Raw genomic sequence first — 14,976 nt, forward strand, 5'->3', positions numbered from 1 at the left:
TCACTAGAAGCATCTCGAAATAACTATTCAAAGATTAGAGGATATAGTTTCAAAAAATGCCTATGTATTTCATTTCATATTATATTATTTAAGTACCTACCTATATTAATTAGAGTAGCCATGTAAGTATTTTCGAAATTGCGAAGCCAAACGAAAAAAGACCTTGATAACAAGTAAGTAACAAAAAAAAATGTCATGAAAATAGTGCAATCTTAATGGTTTGAACACTTTACAGTAAAATTCAAAGTTAGCAGACCCGATTTTGATATGAATATATTTTGTCATGTCCAGGAAATTTGGAATTAAAGACTTTTAAATTGCGAAGAAAGACAAGTATAATACTTGGCTTCAAAACTTTGGAATTAGGTTTCACTCAGTGCAGTTGTGCCGCTGCATTATAACTTGACCTATTCTGCATGACTATAAGATAGTCAGTTTTACCTTGTACCTACATATGTGTACACATATATTTCATGTTTAAAATCAAATATAATAGTTACCAACTTGCGTACATTACGCATAATATGTCTAACAATAGAAGTTTCCAAATTCCATGCTTTGACTTAAATATACATATAAATAGAGGCATTCGTATGTTCATTGGTTTTCGTGCTAAATGCCGTACTTTCAGCATATTAAAGTCTAGCAATTAATGGGGTATTTTTTTATACAACTTAGAATGGCAAACAAGCTGACGACCCATCTGATGGAAAGTTGTAACCGTTGCCCACAGACATGAGCAGTACCATGGACATAACAGAGTATACTATTTCGCCCATGATACTCCCCATGCGTTGCCATTCCTGAGAACTTAGATGTTATTTCTCTGTACCCTGTAAATTCACGACCTCATCTCACCCTTCAAACAGAAACACAGTCATGCCAACACAACTGCTTCATGGTAGAGAACACGAATGGGACAGAGGTACCCAAGCAATCGACTTTTGTACAAAGTCTCCCTCTGGTAATTTCAAAACAATATTTACTACTTAGTTATAAAACTTCTTATAGTAAATGTAATGTAAATTGTATTACTGTGCCTAAATAAATAAATACTGCTTCTTCTTGCCTTTGGCTTATTCCCCACTTTATGTAGAGTCAGGTCACCTAATTCTGTGGCGCCAGGATCTTCTGTCCTGGGTTGTCAGGTCGAGTTGGTCATCGTCTACCCCTTTTTAGTTCAGGCAGTCGCAAGGATTTTTGACCACAGGTTCCTCATCTTTCTGCATCACCAGTGGCCATACCATCTAAGATGGCTTTCTGTTCTTCCGATATGGAAGCAGCATATACTACAAACTATAAATCATGCCTTAATTTCACATGGATATTTATAATTTATTTCAAACATAGGTTATAGTAAAGGTTTAAGATAAATAGGCACGATTAAAATAAACCTAACTTATTGATTATTACAAATACGCTATCTAAATAATTGTAAATTATTCTGATTTTGTTCCATAATAACCAAACTTTAGTTTTGACACAATTAGTATGATGTGAATACTGAACTAACACTTTCTATTAAAAAAAAATCATTAAGGTCGATTTTGAATTAGCAGAGATATCCCAAAATGATTATACAAAGAAAAATTTATTCCACAAAATCCTTGACTTCAATCAGGACAGATTAATGCAGGACCGTGAATATGTTGGCTAATGCACACAAAAATACAGTCGAGAACCTTCGATTTTTATTACAGATCAATTATAGGAAAGCACAATGAACATACATTAAAAAGATAGTCGTGCGTATCTGTAACAATTAAATTCTTTTTTCAAAATTCCTAACAAAAACTTCCTTCCTGAAGGGCAAAAGCCACCCTCCGGAGTAGTGCATGTCTTGTCACACGCAGGCTCATGTCACCGCCATATAAAACGGTCGCACCGCTCACGCGCATCAGTTTGTGACGGATCCATTGGAGAAACACACCACACGGTAAGTACACATTATATGTAATTATATTTTTTCATTGTTATTACCGACCTATATTTTAAATAAGTTAATATAGAGTAGTAAAGATAGCAGAGTTCAGTGTCTGTTTTAAATAAAATCCTTATTTTTTAATAAAATAAAAAAAGAATATGTATATACATTTAAAAAATACCCTTAATATTATAATGCGAAAGTGTGTTCATTTGTTACCTATTGCCAATAGTTACGAAATTTGGTACGCTTGTACTATTTAAGATTAAAAAGGACATTGACTCGTTTTTATCCCTGTCACGCGAACGAAGTCGCCAGCACAGCCAGTATATAAGCTTTATAAAAGTGATTACTTTTAATTTACATTAATTAACATTAACAATTTTAACGAAATATTACTGATAAATTTAGAAAATATCTTTATATGTGTATGTAAGTAAAAAATGTATTATCGAGAATGGAATTTTCATTTCGAACGGCTTATTAATAACCAGTCACAAAAATGTTAAAATGCTTATATTTATGGACACAGAAAAAATGTTTGGGATTCTACAACATAGGTCGCGGGAGGAATGAACTTACTGAGGGGCCCGGGGCAAGGTCACTTTCTAACGCCCAGGACCGGTCCGACCCCAGCGCGAGCGATAAATATCATTCCAGGGAAAGTTTGTTTGTAAACAGATATATGGGATTCCAAATTCAAATCGTGATAAAGAAAAGACAATAGAACAACCTAGGCTACGTTCGGAAAGCGGACGATAAACATCAATTCAGGAAAAGTTTGTTTGTAAAATAATTTACGGGATTCTAAATTCAAATCGTTTTAGAGAATAAACAATACAACAAGCTAGGCTAAGTAATCACCACTGACACTCCGGAACGCTAAAACGTAATGTACTTTTGACGACTTCCGCAGTGCGGTGGGTAAATAGTACTTATTTATGTTACTTTTTGTAGATCTTTTCCCAGATTCAGTTCTGAAAGGGACAAACCATGGAGTGACTACTAACTTGCATTTAGACGATCATTATATATAATATCATCATCTCGTATACCCATTACTAATCTGCTGTACTACTAGCTTTTGGGCGTGAGTTTATATGTATATAAACTGGAAATATTGCTATATCAAATTTTATTAAAATTCACAAGTATTATGAATACGCATGACTAATTTATGTATGTATGAATATCACTATCCTAATTTATACGCTTTATAGCGGTATATCAATATATTATGTATACATTATGTATTTTATTCTACTATAAGACTAACTGTAAATTTGGTAATAATAAATTATTCTTTATACATATATACAATGATTTATTATATATACATATTTGTATACATAAATATTACAAGCGCATATAGTTAACTTGCCTAGCATGCCGATTTTTGAGGCTTTCTAAATATCATTTATATCATAAATATGCAGGACTTCTTCGTTATGCAGAAAGTATTATTAGTCATAAGTAGTAAACTTAAGCAAACTATTCCCTAAAAACAGCAGCCGTTCACGAGTATGACAGATGAGCCAACTATACCAAGATAATCTTTGTAAAGTTTATCATTATTTTAACAGACTCCAAATTAATTGTGGGCTTAAAATTTAGTTTATATGAAGAATAACATTGAAATAACTAATATAGAAATATATGTAAAAGAATAATAAATAACTACCTACCTAATCATGACATAATAGTTTTGATATAATAATTATATGCAAGTCTATTTAAGATGCGATTTATATTGGAAATTCCATAACTATCAAAAAATGTAAACAACAAAAACTTAAAACTTGTTCACGATTCTATTTGTAAATATGTTGAATACCTATATCCTAGTCATATATAATCGACATAATTAGGTTCTGCTTGTATTATTAGAATGACGCTGTCTTCATTCTAATATTGTTATTTATTTTTTACTAGCTGTATCCCGCGACCTCACCGTCGTAAATCAGTAGGTACATAAAGTATCTTATGCGCTAAGTTAGGATATAACCTATCCATGTACCAATTTTCATACAAATCCGTCCAATAGCTTTTGCGTGAAAGAATAACAAACATCCATTCATCCATCCATCATTACAAACTTTCGCATTTATTGTATTAATGGGATTATTCCTACACCAACCGTAGTAGAAAAAAAAGACAAAACTAAAACTGTAAACTCTGAGAAAACAGAGGAATTTATAGGTTACTTTTTATTAATAATAATATCTACTAATTTTGTTGCTAATAATAAATTGATTACATCTTGATCTTATTTAAACCAGCTGACATAGCTTAGCTATAGTACACTTTGAAAAAACCTATATAAAAAAAATTATAATATTGCCACCCATTAAATTGCTTTTGTTTCATAAATAAATAATGTACCTAGTGTGATGTACGTACATTTGGAAATTTCAAAGTTCCGATTACGACAGGGCGGATATATCTATTAATAAATCTCTTTAATTATTACTCCAAAAAAAATTAGTATAATACTAAGAATTGATAGAGCTCTAAAATAATTGACTCTACCGTTTTACTCTAATCATGTTACTCACATATTCCTCGTTCGCTTCCTCTCGTGGTTCCACGTTGGTGCTCTTTCATATTTAAACTATGTTGTAATTGTTTAAAATAAGAAATAATAAAAAATTATAAAGCCTTTGTCCATACTATACCTATATATGTCTGTTCCCTAAGTCTTAAATCCATTATTTGCTAGCAACTAAATTTTTAGATTGTTTATTGTAATTGTAACTCAATTGATTACACATTATTAAATATTGATTATTATTGAATATATTAAATATAATTATATTCGGTCGCGTACAATGTCAGAGGAATGTCTTCCCACGCGCGCTCAACCAAAGGAATGAGCTACTTAGTTTTCCTAAGTTAACACCGATCGGTAAAAATAAATAGATATAAAAAAAAACAGATAATTAAAAAATGAAAACAACATTGAATCCTGAATTTTCAAACAAGTTTCTCGGTTTTTGCATTTCGTAACAATTCTTATAAAAAAAAATCTTAAACTTCTTTACAAATTATTTCCCTAAAATTTCAATAATGACAAACTGTTCCTAGAATAATTTATTTTAATGAATTTATGATTCATTTAGATCCTTTCATGTATTGTATCACTAAGTGCTTATTAGATTAGTGGTATGAAAAAAATAATGTACCTACATTAAATAGATTAATAAAATAGATGTATGAAATACTATTTTTATTACCCTCAGGTATTGCACAAAGACCGCAAGGCATACAGCCATAACAATAGTGAATTTTTACAATTCTTATTTGTCAGTAGCATATTTTTATAACGCAATCCTAGAATCTAAACCGTGCGAACCGTTATTCGACATTAAGACTTAAATATAATAAAATGTATTTTATTGAATTAAAACAGGTATTAAAAAATTTAAAAGTATTACAAATAATGTTTTATATGAACGTAAATACCTACTTACCGTCAATACCAAAATCGCTGATAAATTTTGAACACTTGTACACAGTGGTCTTATTTATTTTGTACTTATTTATTTTTATTGATGAAGATGGTATATAGTATCTATGCTATTGTGTACAATGGGGAAACACCAATACAGGGTAAAACGATGATGACGTCGAGCTAGTTGAACCATTATAGAGAATTCATTAGGAATTGGCCATGAAGGTTTCCAGAGATGAAAGCGACCTAACCCATATTATAGAACTAACCAACCAACTAAGCAAGGGGGAAGGGATTGTTAGTAATAGGTATCTAAAATCCTCTTCGCTAGCAATATACCCTGTCAGATCGACTGCCATGCAGTTCCTTCTGGAAACCATCCTGATTAATCCTTATAGAACTCGTTACGATGGGCTAACTGACTTGCTGTCATCCTCACCTATCGTATTTCACTGGTACCATGCCAGCGTATAATAATAGGGCTGGTGGGATTATCATTCCATTATTACCCATTAAAAAATAACAACTAGGAGGAGAGGAGGGATTGTTAGTAATGGAGTGTAATAGCCCTTTTGTTAGCATTATCCATCATCTCTGTAAGTTGCTCATTTAACATCGACAGGTTATATATTATAAATTAACAGCCATTAAATTTGTTTCAGATGATGAAACAAATAAGCACAGTGCTGTTACTGACAGTAGTGGCGGTGGCTAGAGCACAGTTCTCGAACGGTCGCATATTGGAGCCCCCAATTCCATCACAGTGCGTGCAGAGAGTGATCCACGAGAGATATGTAGACAGTAAGTATTTCTTTTTACTAGATAGGTTATATAAAATTAATAATAGAATAAATGTAAAGCCGAACAAAAATTGTAACATGAATATTTTTTCTGGATTTTGTATACCCCACAAGGACATGATTAGTACAAAAATGATCTACATTCCTTACCACCGCCATTCTAGTACCTCTGCCATACAAATATTTACTCTAAAAGTTGGAATATAGGCCATATTATTCAGTATCATGAATAGTATCACTTCCGACTTGTTACTGTCGTTCCGTCTCTACTCCACACTCTATATCTTTGAATACCACTAAACCGTTGTAAATAAAACAGCGGAACAACTAGGTATTTAAATAAATAATATCATTATACTTCTGGGACGTGAAGAGAAAATATTTTAAACATAATTAAGTAGTAATTTCAAATTTCGAACACTACCATACGTATACATATCATGCATAAGTAATATTTTAAGCAATCTCATTGGATTACTTCTAAACTACTTGGTAATATTATAAGTATATTGTAAATGTTTCGAAATAAATTTATTATATATTATTATATAGAAATATTATTGATCTAGATGTGATCACATATATGAGAACGTAATAGCCCATAAAACCTGCGGACGCACCTGACTCTATTTAAAGCAAAACCGGCTAGAATCACAGTTAGAATAGTGTGTTAAAACAGGTAATAAATAATGGGATTCCATAGATATGTTTTAAGATTTGGTCGCAAAATACGACCAATTTTTTTTTTAATAGAATGCGATATATCTTCTGCTAACTGTGTGGTCACTTAAAATAATTCGAATTCGGATTACTCGCCGAGGATTTTAAAAATGAACAAAATGCCCTTATGTCACATATTAGTTTAAATTAATTCATAAAAATTAATGGTAGATAGCTAGTAAAAGTTTATAAAATAAACGAACCTTATCAGTCTTATATACAGATGTATATACATATATGTATGTTTATAATATCATCAAGGATTTTTTAAAACAAGATACAAACCACCCACCGTAGTTGGAAATGGAATGTCACTTTGCAAACAATCAAGCTTATCTCTACTCCGTTGATAAAATCCTACCTGTTGCCTTATTGTTCCTGAACCTCTTTTGGAGAACTGTTGACATACTTTTGATAAAAAAGGATTGATTAAATTCCACAAGCTAAAGGGATACCTCATTCATATGAAAATATATTAGGAATAATTATACACGTATATCTAACTTTTTACAGGTCAAACCTACCTTGACCTAGATTGATTTTTAACTGTAAAAATCCTATTTAGGTACAAAATTTTATCGAAATCTATAAAGCCTTCCACAAATCTTCCATAACGCATTTCAGCTGGGGGGGAAAGGGATTGTTAGTAATGGAGTTTGACAGCCCCATTGCTAGCAATATGCCTTATTAGGTCGACCTCCACGTGGTTCCCCCTGGAAACCATCGTGAACAATTCTTGTTGAATTCGTCACGATGGACTAACTGACCTACTTCATCCTCACCTATCATTCTTCACTGGTGCCCCGCCGGTGTATACCGATAGCGCGGGTGGGGGCACCATTCCATTATGATCCATTAAAAAAAAATAAAAAATAAAACGCATATCAGCTCCAGATAGTCTTAACTTTACCCATGAAAGTCGAGTCTAACTTATCAAGTTAAAAAATGAGTCTAGGTTAGATATCTATGATAGTATATAGTTACGCTGTCTATCTGATCATACGCTTACAAAAACATTTACAATTATACTTAACAAATTAGAATGTTATTTATATTTACATATGATATGAACTTTATAAACATAATCTTGAGGAAATAGATTTTTATTAAGTAGGTGCCTATTAATTTTATAAGTTTTTTCGTTTACTTGTTAACGGGCAACAGTACATCTTTTGTGTTCGCTGTTTATGACTAACCGTACAAGAGCCCGGATAGCTCAGTCGGTAGAGCATTGGACTTTTAATCCAAGGGTCCAGGGTTCAAGTCCCTGTCCGGGCGATTATTATTTTGAACAAAACAAATAATTCTGTAAATGTAAAAAATTTACGATATCTGTGATCAATATAACGTAATATTATAGCAATAAACTCTGTACAGAAATTTTTTACTTGTCTAATAATTAGACCGATACAATTGCGTCTATTACAGGGGAGTACATTTGAGGAATACAGCTGATATGGATTCAATATGAAATCAATGAGAACTAAATTGGTATATATTTATAACAGCTCGAAATGTGACCACACAGTTTGAGCGAATACAGGTACAGTGTATAAAGCTAAAAAATGCGAATATTTCATTCAATATTCAGTCATACTATTCAAGCTGAACACGCGTACTCACAAACATACTCGACACTCAAAACTCACCATACTTTTTGTAGCAGTCGAATAAAAAATAATATAAATAATAAAAAAATAAAATTTGCAAATTGCTCAATTTATTTGTTTATTTATTTATTAGTACATATAGTACTTGTACACATATACAAGACAAACTTAATGTTAAAAGTATTTTCTCCCAGTCAACCAGTGAAGTGTCAAAAAAGGGAAGTATCAGAATACGGTACTAGTAATAATTGATATACGTACATACTAAAATTTACATAATATCAGTAACGTTGAGACGCCCAGCTTTATAACATAAACACACAAACATTAATATCAAAATGACAGTGAAACTCATATCAAAATCCGTAGCATACTTAGTTTAGAAAAAGTATAAGCAGACAAACAGATAGACGCAGACAGCCACTTTATTTGATAATTTAATCACTGTAAATAATTTATACTGTGGTATCAAACTTATGAAATCAATCGATGTTCTGGCAACAACTAACACTTAATTATTAACACTTAACAATAGCTAGGTAATGATTCTTTTTATCAACAAGAAAGTTAGCTTTTACCGGCGGCTAATACTCGTATCTTAGTTCCCATGAACTTATATTCACAATATAATTTCACCGTAACGTGTAATCTTCTATTTAAAAACTTATTTCGTACAAACATCGATTATTTTAATCTATATTTATTTTGTTTATATGTGTGTTTATACTTACCTTGAATTCCATTAAAATATTATAGGTATATTTTTATTTTTCATACATTTAATTTTGGGATCTTTGTATTGCAATCAAATATTCAACTAGTTCATGCTGTAGAGTCAAAACTATAATATTAAAATATAATATCTATAATAAAATTATATAGTACCATTATAAACCGGCTGTCTAAAATAGCTTAATACTTTTAAGTGAAACTGATTTATTCTTTTTACATCAATTCTTGTTAGTGGCAGAGTAAATATACAAAATGTTACCATTATATACATAGCCAAAAAAGGAAAACACTAAAGGAATAAATCACAACATCAATGCTATACAAAAAAAACACGAAATAAAATTCTATACCAAACCGCCTGTCTTGATAATAGCAGGCTAATCTCCCCCTCTAATGGAGCGAGACCCGTGTCCCGTAGTAACATGATAATGGGTTGTTATTGTGGTGATACACCAAGTTGATAACACGACAATTATTACCACCCTGGACATTTACCCGACCGATGTCGGTCAAACCAATTTTTAGTAGGTGAAGTATGTATTACATTACCTACTTAACAAACTCTTCCTTTTTAGATAAAGGTTATTTCTTCTCGTGGCGTGACCCGGCGCTCCGTGGTGTGGAGGAAGACTGGCTTAGTGCGAGGAATTACTGTCGGCAACGTTGCATGGATCTGGTCTCGTTAGAAACAAGTGACGAGAATGAATGGGTCAAAGCTAGGATTGTTCAGGATAAGGTGAGTGATGCTAATTTTATAAATAGAATATATTATTAAAAATTACTATAAAATTCCACTTCTGAATATTTTAAATATTCTGACTCCGTATTACTACTATATGTGCTAACAATGACAATATCGAATAATATTAAAATTAATAGCAAGTTCCCGCGGCTTCAAGCCGACCCATTATCTTTCATTCCAAAATCCTTAGCTAGTTCTGCTTATATACGAAGTTTCTAAAACCCAGCAATCTCTGAGTTGATCAAGTCATGACCAGTTTTACTTTTTTAGAATACTAATAGAAAGAATAATAATAGAAAAAATACCTAGGTTGAATACCTAAACCCAACCACATTCAAGGTCTGGCTACTAAAAACTAATATTTACCTACACATTGTATTATTTCCTCCCAGACAATGATAATGAGCCACGCAGCTGGCCTACGACGAATCGTTAGAAATCATTTGTACCTTTGTGAAGAAGCGTCAATTTACTATCCTTGACCTGCATAATATAAGTAAATAAATGCATCGTCTTTTCGAAAATTTAGTAAAATATTCACGCGTGACACAAATATTAATAAGAGCGAAACACCGTGACCGTAGCGTGAAAATGTAGCCTTTTTTCAAAACATACCAAATAGAAAGAGAAAGCCGTGCATACTTTAAAAGATATCTTTGACAAATTCATAACGTGGACTTTTTCGTAACATGCTCTTTGGCACATACATACCTAAACGAGGGGCCTTTGTTTAGCAGACCATTAAAGCATCTGATTAGAATTTGTCGTTCTGTTCTTTGTCACCCTACGATAACAATAGAATGCCTAATCAATTTCACTTAGATTTCACTATTGCCATTTATATTTCCTGGGAATTTTACGGTTTTGTTGTCGATACGTTAGAGACTACTTTTTATGAAATATAGAGACTGTATACAGTACAGACAGATAGCAAAGAAAAGCCTAACATTAAAAAATTAGATTACATCATTTCTCTTATGAGGGTGGCACCCACTAGTACCAAGAGTTTTTAGGCCACCTTCGTTATACACGAAGGCCTCCAATGTGGTTTACCGGACGACGGCTTTACGTGCCCTCAAAGCACTAAGCAAATAACGGGGAACCTGGACCGCAGTCGAGCGTTGTTCAAATAAGATGAATTATTCATACTAATACGTATCTACATATTATATTATTTATAATGCTGTAAAATAGAATAGCACAGTAATACAGCATTTTAAAAGTAAAAGTAGAAAAGCTTTTTGATTGCAATGGATAAACTCAAAAATTATTTAACCAACTTTAAAAATTCTTTAATCATTCATTTATTTCTACGGCACATTACCTATACACCGTAGACCTATATTCCGCAGACTCGACTACTCTATACTTAAATTATTAGTACGTAAGTACATTACACTAAGTCTATAACTCTATATAATAAGTAAATATCAATGTACTATTCAAAAATACACTTCATTTCATAGACTTAATATAACGTACTTTAATTTACGCTTTGTATGATAATTTTTCATTACCTAGATTTGTGTAACGTACTCGTACTCGTAATCGTGAGGGAAATTGAGGTGATGCCATTTGCATCGTCCATGTCTTATTGTTATGATAATGAAAACTGATACACCTTTAGATAAGTACTTACTTAGGCTTGCTTAGTAATTGTGACAAATTGTCGTATCTCCTGTCCATTGTATGCAATCAGTGGAATGTATCATGATGTTCAGTTGACTAATAATGATAATTTCTTCTTAATCACCCACAGTATAATAAATACTTAAATAAATTACATTGACCGACATAATGGTAATTCAAATGGAATGGACCACCTATACATTATACATTTTCTATTTCTAGGTGAAATATATCTGGACATCAGGTCGCCTCTGCGACTTCAAAGGCTGTAATCGTCCCGATTTACTGCCTAACGAAGTTAACGGATGGTTCTGGACTGCTGAACTGCAAAAACTAGCACCCACAACCAACCGCCAGCAGAACGACTGGTCTGAGGGCGGTGGCATCGGAAAACCACAACCAGACAACAGGGTAAGGATCTTGGCTCTTCTCTTCACCGCACCATTCAGCGTGCAGCGTTTACAGAACAATAGCGTAATTCGATATTATGAAATCAGTCATACGTTGTGATGCAACGGAACCGATTCCGCGAGCAGTTAGGTAATGTCATAAAATACTCGTCAACCGATTGATGTATGTATCCGCATGAAAACGAAAGCGACATGGAATATTTATAGGCAGGCCTGCGAAATATTCGTCGAAGGGCGTACCCGCATGCGCGCGGCATACCACTTTCTACAAACAGGCAACGCAGAGCTGAACAAAAGCTCATCGTTATTCAGAATGCGTTGGCGACATAAAATATGTTTGTGCGTCACTTTCCCCGCGGGGCGGACACGGGCGCGACTCGCGGGCGCAGGCTGTGGCCGCGGACGCGCGAGCAAATAATACGTAACCCTTTGCGGTCGCGGTCGCGAGCGGATCATCCGTATCCGCCTCGTCTTACGTTCAAGGCAATAGACACGAGTTAAGCAACAAACACCTGTATGCTCATTCAACCAATAAGTACCTGCTTATATAATAATTTAAGATTTCTATTTCTTTCCCTAATATAAACCAAATTATTTCAATTAAAAAATAATCATCGAAATCGAATCGGAACTGATGAAGATATCGCGAATCTCTGTAGCGTAATATATTACATAGATATAAAAAAAATACTTGAATTTTTTTTCTTAATGGGTGATAATGGAATGGTAACCCCACCCGCGCTGTCGGTATACACCGGCGGGGCACCAGTGAAGGATGATAGGTGAAGATGAAGCAGGTCAGTTAGCCTATCGTGACGAATTCAACAGGATAGGATAGATGAAGAGATAGACAATTGCATGGATATTTGTTACTTTTTAATGCAAAAACTACTGTACGAAATTGAATGAAATTTGATGCACAGATTGGTACACACAATACACACCTTAGCACACACACACACAGGATATTTATACACTTATTCAGGTGGACAAAACCGCCAAAAATAGCTAGTTCTTCATAAATATAGAAATTAAATCCTACTTAGTCAAGTCTAATGAAACTCGTAACACTAATAGATAGGTACTAAATAATTGTGTCAATTCGGAAACTATTGCCATTTCTAAAACTAATGTACAGTTTGATTATTCCTAAGTCCAGTTAAAACAATGTGTACCTAATAGAATTCACACTTAGGTTACGGTAGTTCAAAACATGATAATCTAAAACGCAATAATATCAATAAACTATCACAAAGTATCAAATTAAAATGAAATTTTAAAGAGAAAATTGTAGTTATGAACCGCTTCAACTCCACCCTTATCCAAGTTTCTTACAAAATAGGCATTTTTTTTCCTTTTATCATTTCTTTTTGCTTGCTTTATGCGTCTATACTAAATATAGTATGTTTTACAAATTTTATAATTTTATCCACAGGAACTAATCCAAGGCGGAGCAGCAGAACACTGTGTGGCGATCCTGAACAATTTCTACAACGACGGAGTCCACTGGCACGACGTTGCTTGCCACCATCGAAAACCCTTCGTTTGTGAAGAAAATGACGCTCTCCTCAAATACGTGCGATACACAAATCCCAACCTTAGAGTTTGAAGTTAAAGATTACAATTATTATAAAAAAGACACTATGTTACATTGTAGATTACAGAGTTTCTAAATGAGATCTCCATCTGAGCCTGTGGCTAATTATTCTATTTTTAATCGGTACGTCTAAACTTTAATTCAATAGGAATAACAACAAGAAAGCATAACACAATAAAGACTTTCAATCACTCATGAGTTCAAATCTGGGCAACGCCAAAAACATTTTCTAGAATTTTATTTCTTAAAACACGTTAACAAATATTAAATACGTCTTCCCTAACGGGAATTGACTATAGTATAGAGCCTCAAAGAAACTGAAAAAGTACATTATGCAACATACTATCATCAAGAGTTGTAGACCAATTGTGTTTTCAATGTGTAAAAAATAAAGATAATTTTAATTCGCCGTGAACTAGAGTAAACGTAGGAAAGGATAGCAATTGTCTCAACAATCTGGTCCTAAGAACAACACTGATTCTTATTTAGAAATATCCGTTATTGGACAAATTCTGTATTAAAAATCTAGTATTAGCTGGGCTCAATCTCTTTTATCTAATTGCGCTTCAGTCCCTATTCTTAGGTCTGATGATAATAAATAATAAAGCGCATCAAAACTACGACCACTGCCAGTTAGAAACTTATTAAATAGTATTAAATTTGAACAAGTATACTTCACGGAAGTTCATATGGATTCAGTGTTAATGTCTTTAACAGCGCCATTAACAGAGTGCTTTTGCGACACGAGTTTCGCCTCTAATGGGGCCATTACAACGCAATAAAACTTTTTATTATCTACGATTTCTAAATTATAACTTACCTATGGTGCTAGCTTTAAGTTTACCTCAACACATATTTATTTGAGAATTGTATATCTACAGTAGTCATACGAGAGATATTTTTTTATGATCTGTCAATAAAGACTGCTATTCCTATTCGAAATACTTTCTTTTGTTACATTTTATAACCCTTTTACTACTTATTTTCCTATTCCCAAAATCATTTTTAGTAAATACGAAGTATGCATATGCAATTATTATATTTTCTAAATATATTATTGATTTATCCATGGTGCCACTGAAAATCAATACTGGTATCTATAGTTCTATCAATATCTTGAATTATGGCCCTCATTAATTGCTACAGTAAACTGTAATCTTCATATTAAATTATTTAATTTTGCTGAGCTCTGGCATATTAATGGGATATAATGATTTTCGATATTTTTAGCTGCTGAAAGTTAAAATTAATAAAGTTCTTTGAACCTATTCTAATATGCAAATTTATTGCAAAGTATATGCTAACAACTATGTATATGCTACAGTTCATAACAATCAAGATGCTATGAAGTAACCAAATAA

The 14,976-nt window shown here is 32.8% G+C and overlaps 1 protein-coding gene and 1 non-coding gene across 2 annotated transcripts; both read left to right on the forward strand.

Annotated features, from left to right (window-relative positions):
- Positions 1–1,843: 1,843 nt before the first annotated feature.
- Positions 1,844–14,557, forward strand: LOC113522455 (uncharacterized). The gene is made up of 5 exons (XM_026908135.3): positions 1,844–1,936; positions 6,038–6,176; positions 9,813–9,973; positions 11,831–12,019; positions 13,454–14,557. Exons 2-5 carry the CDS (start codon positions 6,038–6,040, stop codon positions 13,625–13,627), a joined length of 663 nt encoding a protein of 220 aa, XP_026763936.1. The 5' UTR covers positions 1,844–1,936; the 3' UTR covers positions 13,628–14,557.
- Positions 8,101–8,173, forward strand: Trnak-uuu (transfer RNA lysine (anticodon UUU)). Its single transcript has one exon. It is a non-coding gene; the product is annotated as a tRNA-Lys (tRNA).
- Positions 14,558–14,976: the final 419 nt, after the last annotated feature.

This window comes from Galleria mellonella, unplaced genomic scaffold (assembly GCF_026898425.1).
Source record: "Galleria mellonella isolate WM207_F2 unplaced genomic scaffold, CSIRO_AGI_GalMel_v1 utg38, whole genome shotgun sequence".
Taxonomy (NCBI): domain Eukaryota; kingdom Metazoa; phylum Arthropoda; class Insecta; order Lepidoptera; family Pyralidae; genus Galleria; species Galleria mellonella.